The 10988-nt window shown below is 51.0% G+C and overlaps 1 protein-coding gene across 2 annotated transcripts; it reads right to left on the bottom strand.

Moving 5' to 3' along the window:
• Nucleotides 1–319: 319 nt before the first annotated feature.
• Nucleotides 320–8868, bottom strand: RAB39B (RAB39B, member RAS oncogene family). Of its 2 annotated transcripts, XR_008239137.1 has the most exons (3): nucleotides 8574–8868; nucleotides 2438–4147; nucleotides 320–1581 (listed from the first exon to the last, which is right to left on the bottom strand). XR_008239137.1 is itself a non-coding variant. In XM_052813779.1 (2 exons), the coding sequence occupies exons 1-2, from the start codon at nucleotides 8786–8788 to the stop codon at nucleotides 3721–3723; spliced, it is 642 nt and encodes a 213-aa protein (XP_052669739.1). In that variant the 5' UTR covers nucleotides 8789–8868; the 3' UTR covers nucleotides 320–3720. The 2 variants fall into 2 exon arrangements, 1 of the variants encoding a protein (XP_052669739.1); XM_052813779.1 differs by having other exon boundaries at nucleotides 320–4147.
• Between the last annotated feature and the right edge of the window lie 2120 nt (nucleotides 8869–10988).

The following is a 10988-nucleotide window of genomic DNA, read 5'->3' as shown; positions in this document are numbered from 1 at the left end:
CCTTGTCCAGTATTGCTCCGTCCTTTGCTGTTAGGTCTTCGTTACACTGAGTAGGAACAGAAGGTCAGTTTGCAGAAGCTGTTTTACGCTACTGTGACACTAGTCCTGCCTGCTGCTGAGAAAGGCCTCCTGGAGGGGCCGGCTGAGGCTGGTTTTGGCTGCTCCTACAGGGAGCAGGGGTTTTGTTTGGGGTTTTTGTGTTATGTTTTAGAATGGCCACTGTTTCTATAGTTGCATTGTTTTCTCTCAGCAAGGTAGTTGGCTGGTTCTGAAGATCTAAGCAGTGGGCCACTTACTTCAGAGAAAAATGTATAGCGGATACTGGTGCAAAGAGTGCCTGTTTATTGTTGAGCCGAGTCCATGTTAGACTTTCAGTTAGGGCTGCAGTATGGAAGTGGTACAGGTAGTAGATGGCTTACTGATAAAGAATGGGGAGGGGGAAAGAAAAAAAAAAACCACCAAAGTTTCTTTACAAGTTTTGAATTTCACATTATCACATGGTAACCATTTTGCTAAATACAAGCATATTTTCAGTCACATACAGACAGCTAAATACAGCATTATTTTCACATTTCGTTACAGTGCATAACAGAAAGCGAGGAAAGTGTATAGTATGCTTTTATTCTGGAGGTTCTGAGCAATTTCAATCTAACATGCAGATTGTTTTTTAACATGTGGTAGAGACCACAGAAAAGTTAGCTTTTTTTTTTTCTTTTTGTCCTAGAGTAAAAGAGCTCCTGACCTTTATCCTGTGAAAGGTATCACCTTCTGATTTCTCTAAATCCCTCTTGCACTAGAAGTCAAAGCGTTAAAACCAGTTGTTAGAAAAGAATTCTTAGCATATCCTATAAGTTTTCATCTTAGAAAAAACATTCCAAATTTTATACAGATGAATCTACATTTCCTATATTTTAATAAGCTCTCTAGAAAATGCAAGGAGTTAGAAAAAGATGTAGATAATGATTATCATTTAATATAACCATTTATTACCTCTAAGTAGTTAAGACCGCGTACATTTTCTTCTGTACTGTTCCTCTTTAGAATTACGACACTTGTATTTTTAAATGGAAGATTTTCTCTGAAGGCCTGAATGCACTTACTGAATTAGGCTTTCTGGAATTTCTCTCTGGGAGCAGTAAAGGGGAATGTCCAAAACCCATTAAATAAATACTGGCTGTCTCATGAAAAAGTGACCTTTCCCCTGCTGGTCAGGCTCCTGCACAGAGAATGACAGAATTTTACTATTGCTAAAATGCCATTTGATCCAACTTCTAACTGCTGTTAATGCAGCGCTCCAGCTCTGCCCTTGAGGACAGCCACTACCCTCAGCTAGGCAACCCAGGACGCACCTTGTGAACAGCTGGACCCTGAAAGACCAAAGCGGTTGCTTGGCGGACTTTCCATTCAGGGAATGAAGAAACTGGCCCTTTCGTACTTGTTTGTCCTTGCCCTTGTGAAAATACAACTAACAGACCTGGTCCGAGCAAACCTCGCGCTCTCCACTGGCGTCAGCCCATGAGAGCCCATAGCAGCCAAGCTCCTGTGGCGCGCTCTGCATCAATCTTCTCCAGCTTTGCTTACCTAGAAAGAGATTTTGTAAAGGGATTTTTTTTTTTTTTTTCTTTTTTTCTTAATCTTCAGGGCACTCAACTCAACCACAACTGAATCTGCCTGGAATTCACTGGGCTTTAGCACAGGGTTTTTGATATGTTTATAGCCTATTCAAGAGCAATTGGGGTTAGAAGTGACAAGCTTACTGAAAGGTGCTAAACCATAACCACCCCTCCCTTCCTCTAATTTGCTACCTGTGCCCTCCTAGCAGGTGCAACAGTGCTGCTCCCTGGCAGAGCCCAGGAACTGAAATTGTTCCTAGAACACTGAAAATAAAAACGTTATTAACGTTCAGGGATTTGGTTGTCAGGTTGGGTTTGTTGGGGTTTTTTTTTACAGCTTTAATATGGAAACCACAGGGTTTTTATTTCATACAGACCTGCCCATGTGCTGCAAACTGTGAGAACAAGTTCAAAGGGAGAAATAGTCTGAACTCAACAGCAATCAAGAAGACCCACACTTTTATAGATGGGGTAGCTTAAAAAGCTGTAACAAGTATTTTATTCTTCTCTACTTAGAGGCCTAAAAATCAAACACTATATGCTTCCTGTGGTTTTTACCTAACCCCTCCCTCCTGCCCATTAGCAGTTTGGTATATAAAGCTTGCAAACTCGAGTTAAAAAAAAGTCACTATAGTTTTGTTTGTTTGCTTTTAATAGGCTGAACTTCCCTAGTTTGCTACAGGAGCACAGTTACCGTGCTGCACTTCAAAAGCTTCAGTTAAAACTTTGCAGAAGCAAAGCTTCAAAGCGGTGAATGGCATTCCCAGAAAACATCCACCTACATACAGCTTTTGCGACACAACTACCATCCCATGATGACCAACCTGAGATGGATCCTCTTTTGTCAAAATAAAATATGGAGGAAAACAAATTTTATTCTTGAGCTTGTCTTGTGGCTTTCCTTTCCACGTGCTCAGACACTTCTGTTGTGTGCTCCTCCTTCCCAATGCTAGTTCTTTTCTTCCACAGACGCCAAGAAAGAAAATGACACTTTTAACAGCAGAAAGTACTGACGGAAGCTGTTGCTTTCCATCCTATTTAACTTCTTTAAAAGCAAATCTCACCATTTAGGATGTCTGATGCACCTGAGTTAAGCTTTTCAAGTTCTTTTATTTTGTTGGGTTCCCTCCTGCCCCTGCTTCCATTCCTCCTTGTGACCTGGCTGGTAAGACACCCAAAAGGTCAGCACAGTGCTGTTTTAGCAAGACAGAAATGGTGGTGTGTCCCACCTGGCTGCAACACCTCAGCCTTAAGATATAACATATGAGGACATGGTTCTCTCTTTATGCTCTTGAGCACTTAATTCTGTTGGAAAGCCCTGAACTCAGGGTACTTTCAAAGTACTCACCTAGGCAGTAAATGCGTAAAAACGCATTGAATAATTACAACGGGAGCCGGAGTTGCCACTTAGAATCCCAGTTCAGCACAGCAAGAAACAGCACTATTGGGGGGGGGGGGGAATAATTTAAATTTTAATTATCAACCAAATAACTACTGTTTTCCTCTTTAAATCCCACAGAATATTCTTTGCTATCGAACTAGGTTCAAGAACATAAGAAAGAAAATTCAGAAGTGTGCATACCATGTCAGTAAACTTTTCCTGTGGAGTTGGCCTTATGAGGAAACGGTATCTGTGCTGCCTTTACACCTTCCTGGTAATAAACAGCCGACACAAGTGAAGATGTCCTCTTTCTTTCTCTCTCTCTGCCTATTCGTCATACTACTAAAGTACCCATACTGTGGCTTCAATACCCAGCATGGAGCTATGGATTTACTTAAAAGAGGACATGTACAGTACCCTGGCACGTGCCAGCCCATTCAGCTCTCTGTATACTCTCTTCTGTCTCGTGCAGCCCCTCATCTCTGCTTCCTGTCTCCTTACAACATCTACATGCACCCTCACTCACTCTCCTTTAGATTTGCAGCCCCCAGTTCTGAAAGGTTATTTGGAACAGAACATTTCTTTCTGGGGTCTGTTCTGGTGTCCAAAACAACGTGGGAGGCTGTTCACAACGGGAGTGTTGCTCTCCCTTCTGTCACACTGAGTTCACTTAGTAAAGTACGTTTGGTTAGTAGAGTTCATCACCACTTGCCTCACTAGAAGAGCTCAGCACAAGCATCGCCTATCTGATTTCACCACTTCTTCTGAAGAGTGCACTACGTTTGGGACAAACCCGCTCTTTACCCCTTCCCATCCCTCCTGGATTGAAATTTCCCCCCTTTTAACAAGCTCGTATATATCTCGAGTCAGATCAGTGAAAGCCTTCTCCACGTTAATGGCATCCCGAGCTGAGGTCTCAATGTACTTCATACCATACGCAGCAGCCAGTTTCTCAGCCTCGTGCCTGGTGACTTGCCGCTGTGTGTCAAGGTCACACTTGTGACCTACCAAAACAAAGACGATCTGGTATGGCTGGACGTGCACCTTGGTCTCCTCTAGCCACTCGTGGACGTTCTGGAAGGACCTGCGGTTTGTAATGTCAAAGAGGAGGAGTCCGCCAACCGAGTTCCTGTAGTAGGCTCTGGTGATGGACCTGGAAATGAATGAGCCACAACAAAAGTATAAGTTACAGCTGTTTGGGAAGAAGGGCAGAGCGAGTTTCATGGGGGTTTTTGTTTGTTTGTATCTTCTGATTTTATTTTTTCTTAAGCCAAGTGTAGCCCTTCTGAATATACGTCTTTGTTTAAGAAAGCAACATTACCACCACTCTGTCTACCCTGCAGAATACAGAGAATACAGGGCAGAGGCGGCCATTCAGGCAACGTTTTGTCACTTTTAGCTTGTGCTCTGTAGAGCTTGTAATTCAAAAAGACAACTAATCTTGGCTTAAAGATTTCATCCTTGGGTAACTGCCCCACTGATTTATTACAGCTCTGTTCAAAATCCCCACCACTGTTTTTGGTCTCTGTTTTCTATCACGGATTTCTGTATGCCCTTTGCAGTTTTAGACTAAAGAGTCCCATCCCCTGCCGTGTAAAGGTTCTCTGAATAACTTGTCTAACCCATTGGTTTAGAAGCACTGTCACAAATTAAAGGATTCATTTGAAACCCAACACCCAGTCTCTGACAGATACATAACAGGAGGGTACAGGTTTGGAAGGCAGACGGTGGGGTTGTAGCTCCCCTCCCTACACCCAGGGCCTTGGCACAGGGACGTCCACCGACCCCTGCACTCTTCTCCCGCTACGCCACCGGTCAAAATGACGTTACAGCTAATGCGCTAACAGGAGCAGCCGGTCTGACCTCTCGAGTAACAGCAAAACGATACAACAGCTTCCTAGGGGAATCTGCCTTACTCTCGGTCTTGTTCCTGCCAAATACTGACAACATAAAACAGTTACCAAAAAGACCCTCGAACCGCAGGCTGAGAAATAGAGCACACCTTCCACAAGTCTTCCAAGCAAGAGGAGACTTCAACACAGCCAGAAGCAGCACGTGAAATCAGCTAACACAGGGCGATGGAGCGAAGCTGACTGTGAGGCTGAGCAGAGCTACGGTTCAACGACTGCTACACGTGGAAAAACCAAGAACCTGTAAAACTGTGGTGTTTCTGCAAAGTCATGGATTCTGTCTAAATCCAGAAGCAATGATCGATTTCAGTCCCTGAAGGAATTCACGCTCGGGCCCGAACTTTCCTTGCCAGGAAAATGTAAGCACTGCTGCATTTTTACCTTGGGACAAGTCCTTTTTGGACACGCAAGGCTGTTGTTAGGGGTTATTTGGTCCTGTAGTGTGCGTATCTAGCGAAACTGCCCCAAGAAAGGATGAGCTGGAGTTCTCAAGGATTGCTTTATCAACAGACATGCAGTGACAGGTGAAAATCTGCACCCCAAACTGAAGAAAGCCAGAAAGGGAGGGAAAAAAGATAGTTGGCTGTGTTTGGATAATTCCTCCTCTCCCAATTATCTGGCTGAGGGACAACAGTAGCTCTGCACATTTGGCACTGAGGGAATTAGATCTGCCTTTTGCTATCTAGCCAGCTGCAAACGGATACTGGCGCTTTGAATTCACCCCCACACTGTCACAGGCATTTCTGCTTCTCCCTTGTGTTCCCTGCCATCAGTCCTGGCTCCTCCCGCCAACATCAACAATGCCTCAGGTACATCTGAAAGACATGACAGGATCTAACCTGAACACTGCTTTGAGGTAAAAGTAGGTGAAGGTCTCAGTGCCTTTTCTTAAAGCCTTTTCGACAGACTGTTTTCCTTTCCGACCCGCAGAAAGCAAACTATATTGCCTTCACGCTGCTCGTCACTCCCCAATTCCCATCCGAGACTCCTACCTTCCCTTCTCCCGCCATGCTCATACATGCTCATGCAGAGCAGTACGGGGATTTGCACCTATTTTGGCCAAGCTTTAACATAAAGGTATCATCGGCTCTGTCTAGGAACACTCCCCTGCTCTGTAGCCATGGTGGGGACTCTCAAACCCGGGGTCTGCGCCTGTTTGTTCAAGTCTTTCCCTCTCGGCCGAGGGAGAGCTGCCGGCTAGAAGGAAAACAGCTCTTCTGTAGGTGGTGGTACACAGTTCCAGGGAGTGAGGGCTGCACATGCTTTTGCTTTTGTTAGCATTACACAACATCACGTTTCAGACAAGGAAATCACTGTATCTGAGCAACCAGAGATGGGCAAAACCTGCTGGATCCAGGAAGAATTGGACCTTGCTCTTCTACAGCTCCAAAGCAGCCTCAACGCTGCCCCAGGCAGCATGTTTGGGGCCTGATCTGGCAAAATAGAATGGCACGTGCTTAACTGTAATTTAAGCCTCGACTGCACGGAAATTGCTTCTAATTTATGGAGAGTGAAAGAGCTCACAACAGGGGTCAGGAAGAGCAGAAATGTAGCACAGCTGCAGACCAGAAAATGCCAAAAAGGTGCCTTCAGAATAACTACAGTGGTTTTTTTCCTCGCGGGGCAGCTGTTAAACTATGCAAAGCAGACCGGAATGCTCAAATCAGAGAACTCTGTGAAACAGCAGAGTTCGTTCTCACGAATTGCCTTCTTAGGAAGTTCCCTGTGCTATGGCAAAAAAGTTTAAGGGTTCTGGAGAGCACCTGCACCATCATGCTTCTTGCCTATGCCCACAAGCCTGAGAGGCTTCGGCTTATTCCAGTAATAGCTACACCTTGCCTTTTGCCAAGAAAAATAGCTTGCAGGAGGAGCCCAGGAGCTGCTGTCTTTATGGGGCACAATTTGTCACAGGGCTAATGGTGACTTGAAAGGGATAAACACGAAACAGACTTTTTGCCTGATTTTTTCGTACTTCAGAGTGCACCATAAAGGCACCTGGGTTTGCTCACTTCCCTTTAGCTTTTCACATTGGGAATTTAAGTCTGCGCTTTGGCAAGGGCATTTCAAAGTTGCACGATGTGTGTTTTTTTTATGTCACTCACTGTTCCTGCCCCTTACACTCTTCCTGCCTTTGAATGCTGCTGCCCATCGCAGCAGTGCAGCCTGCCCTTGCGCTGAAGGTCGCCTGCTCATCGTGCTTACAACCCGAGCGCCAGGCCGGGTCAACCACCAGCACTAAGGGTAAGCAGCCTCCAGGGCCCCAAACTTCCTAATGTGTAAGAGAAAGGAAATTGAAGCCATCCAACAGCTTTTGCTCTTCACGGCAAAGGCAGAAGCAGGGGACGGCACCCAGGCGTCTTTTCTACAGACCTCAGCCCGAGATCCAAAGCTGGAAGCTGATGCAACTGCAAGCTAAAGCACCTCCTCTCTCAGCAGAATAAAGCAGCAGCTCCTTGCCTCGAAAGGCTGCAAGGTAGCAGAAGAAAAACCTGTCAGCGGGTAAGGACCGACTACTGCACATCCTGGGCCAGACGCCAGTGCCACAGATGCCAAGGAAGGTGGTGACAGGGGTAGGGGTAGAGGAGGTTTCATCTATTGCATGAAACCAAAACACTCCTCAGGCGAGTCATTACAGCACAGAAGTAGAAGCTACGTGAAGCTGCGCAGAGATGTGGAGCAAGAAAAGTGCTCCCAGAGGGAGCGGGATGAAAGAGCGGACGAGGGTTAAAGATGCACGAAAAATACAAGCAAACGGGAGGCAGAAGGCTGAGGGTACACTCACACCCCTTCCGAATGAGCGCTGTCCCAGCAGCATGCGTCCCCAGGCACCACCAGCCCCGTTTTGCTGGGGCCGAGCCTGATCCAACCACGACTGCTGTTTTTACCAGACGGTTCTGTGGGAAACCCTCGGCACGGTCCCACACGCCGCCTTTATTTTTGCTCATCGAGTCTTCGTCTCTGTCGCTTAACCTCTCAAATTGTTTGTGCCCGTGCGGCGCTCAGCGTGACACGCTCCAGAAAGCGCCCGCCATCCCCGCGCAGCCACAACCAAGGGTTTGTCCCGGCCTTCCTCCGTCCTGCGGAGAGCCGAGCTCTGCTCTCGCTGCAGAGAATCGAACCAAACCACGTATTCCGTTGCATCCAGCGAGCCCAAACGTAAGCGCGCTCAGCCGTGAAACATCCTGGCTACTGCCTCTTTGCAGCAACGGGGAGCAGGCGCCTTCCCCGCCGAGCCGCATCCCCTGATGCACGGCTGCCGGTAAACAGCCCCGAACCCCGGCGCTGCCTGCGGGCTCCGGCCCCTTCCCCGGGGGCAGCGGGGCCGCTCCTCCACTCCTCCACCCTACCCATCCCACGGGCGGCCATTTGGGGGTGGACGCGAATCCCGGGTACACACCGCGGTTACGCTTCCCCGCCGCGCTTTGGGGGCAGCACTGCAAAACACAAAAACCCCAAACAAACAAGCAAGAAACCAAAAAGGGCTCTGTGTGGGGGTGTGTGTTAAGAAGCAAAAGGTGCCGTTTGACTCTTCTTTGTCTCATTCGCCAAAGGCCTCAGCCGGCGGCGAGCCCCCCCCCCCCCCCCCCCCCCCCAAGGCAGGGCACAGGAGGAGGACGCCGGCCCCAGCCCCGCAGCTCCCGGCCCCGGCCCCGCCGCCGCCGGTCTCACCGGAACCGCTCCTGCCCGGCCGTGTCCCAGATCTGCAGCTTGATCCTCTTGCCCGGCTCGATCTCCACCAGCCTGGAGAAGAAATCCACGCCCACCGTGGGGTCGGAGATCTGGGCGAAGCGCCCTTCGGTGAAGCGGCGGATGAGGCAGGACTTGCCCACGGTGGAGTCGCCGATGACGATCAGGCGGAACTGGTAGAGCCAGATGGCCTCCATGCTGCCGCCGCCCGCCTCAGCGCCCGCCCGCCGCCGCGCCGCCCATGCCCGGCCCGCGGGCCCGGGGGCGGCCGCCGCCGCCGCTCGCCCGCAGGGGGCGCCGCGCCGCTAGGCCGGGGGCGCGGAGCCCCGGGGGCCGGCGGCGGCCCGGGCCTGGCCCCCCCCTGCCCCCCCCACCCCCCCCCCCGACCCCGCTACCCGGGGCCGGCCCCGCTGTCTGCGCCGCGGCCGCTCAGGCGGGGCCCATGGCGGCCGAGCGCAGGCCCCTGCCCGGCACCCCGCTGCCCCGTCACCGCCGGCGCATCCCCCGCCGCCGAGGCTGCCGGGCTGCACCGCGGGGCCCGGCGGGCGCCGGCCGCCGCCTCAGCCGCGGCGCGGGGGCCCGGACGAGGGTCGCTCTCCGCCCCCCCCCCCCCCCCTTCCCCCGCCGCCCCACTCCCGCCTCCGCTGCCGCGGAGCCCGCTGTCCCCGCAGCGCCGCGGCGGCCGTTCCCCGCGGCTGCGGCGCCGGAGCCGGTGCGGGGCTGCGGGATGGAGGCGCGGCCGAACGCGGGGCGCGCCGTGATGCAATGGCGGCCGCGCTCTACCGCACTGCCGGGAGGAGCCGCCACCCCCGAACCGCCGCCGCTGCGGGAGCCGGGCGGGGGCGGGGCGGGGCGGGACCGTGCGGGGCGGCGGGGGCGGCCGGGGGGGAGCCCGGCGCTGAGGGGAGCCGGGGGCTGAGGGGGGCACGGGGCTGAGGGGAGTCGGGGGCTGAGGGGATCCCCGGTTCCTGCAGGGAGCCCGGGGCTGAGGGGATGCATGGTGCCTGCGGGGAAGCCGGGGCTGAGGGGGGCACGGGGCTGAGGGGATCCCCGGTTCCTGCAGGGAGCCCGGGGCTGAGGGGAACCGGGGGCTGAGGGGATGCATGGTGCCTGTGGGGAACCCGGGGCTGAGGGGGGCACGGGGCTGAGGGGAGCCGTGCCGAGCCCAGGGCCAAGGGGAAGCTGGGGGGGCCAGGCAGACCCCAAAGCTAAGGGGTGCAGGCCGAGGCTAACCTTTCTCAGCTCTTCCTCCAGGCGAGGGGGGTCGAGCAGGGCGCGCAACGCCTTCCCGTGTTTTAAACGCAAGCTTCATTTCTGGAGAGATTCAGGCTCCTCACCGCTGCGTCTGGGGCTTTCTTCCCATTGACAGCTAACGGGGGCAGCCCAAGTGCTCCTGGCCTTTTGGGAGAGCCTCTGCACCACCGCCCTGGGCGCTGGGTACCTGCACTGTACGAGCCTGGTCTGGAAAGGGACAAGGGTAATAGCAAGGTACCTTACTAACAGACTCATGAAACCCAGCATATCCACTCGCACACGCACATACATGTGTGTGTGTGTGTGTATATATATGATGTGTGTACAGTCTCAAAAATGAATAGTTACAGACATTAAATACCCAGCAACTTAAATACCACAAACCTTAACAAATCCCTTCTTTTCTCTCACTCCGCTCCAGCAGGTTCTTGGCTCCGTAGGGCGAAGCACAGCATTCAGGAACCCAAGCGGCAGCGAATGTGGCGCAGCGTATACACAGGTACCGCGGATTGCAAGTCCCAGTTTTGAGCGGGCTGTCCCAAACAGGTAGTGCCACGCACCGCCGCAGCAGCACACGGCCGCACTCGCGTGGCTCCGTGGGATACGGCTGAGCTCGAGCGCCTGGTTGTTCAGCACTTGCCGGAGCAGAGTTTTGATCTCTGGAAGGGAAAATGAGCTAAAACAGTGCTAAAATGTGTGTATTAAGTCAAACATTAAAAAAAAAAGATTACTATTGATGCTTTTTCTTTTTTTAAATTTATGAAAGCATTGGTGTGTTTTTTTAAATAAAGATGGTTTCATTAAGAGCTCCTCCTGCATGACCACTATTGAAATAAACATGTTCATAGTGGCTATTATATTCATTAGATCCTCAAACAAAGGACATTTATATAGGTATGAGATGGTTAGCCAGCTTGCACATTGGACTAGGACATTAGAGAGACCATTTCAAGTCTTGAGGAATAAATGGCAAGGAATTTTTTCAATATCCTTTGAAATGTATTTATTAAAAAATAACAACCCTAAAAGATTCTATTTTAACGTATCTCAGGACAGGAAAGAAAATGAATGAGGCAATCTGCACCGCAACAGAAACGGTGCAACGGAAAAATATTAAACCTATAAATCTGAGGTAGCAGTACA

This window comes from Harpia harpyja, chromosome 18, assembly GCF_026419915.1.
Source record: "Harpia harpyja isolate bHarHar1 chromosome 18, bHarHar1 primary haplotype, whole genome shotgun sequence".
NCBI lineage: Eukaryota > Metazoa > Chordata > Aves > Accipitriformes > Accipitridae > Harpia > Harpia harpyja.
This window is presented reverse-complemented; position numbering and strand designations above follow the sequence as displayed.

Coding starts and splice junctions, on each gene's coding strand:
- RAB39B (XM_052813779.1), bottom strand. CDS start 8,788: ATGGAGGCCATCTGGCTCTACCAGTTCCGCCTGATCGTCATCGGCGAC. Junction 4,148..8,573: donor GCCGGGCAGGAGCGGTTCCG/GTGAGACCGGCG, acceptor ATTCATTTCCAG/GTCCATCACCAGAGCCTACT.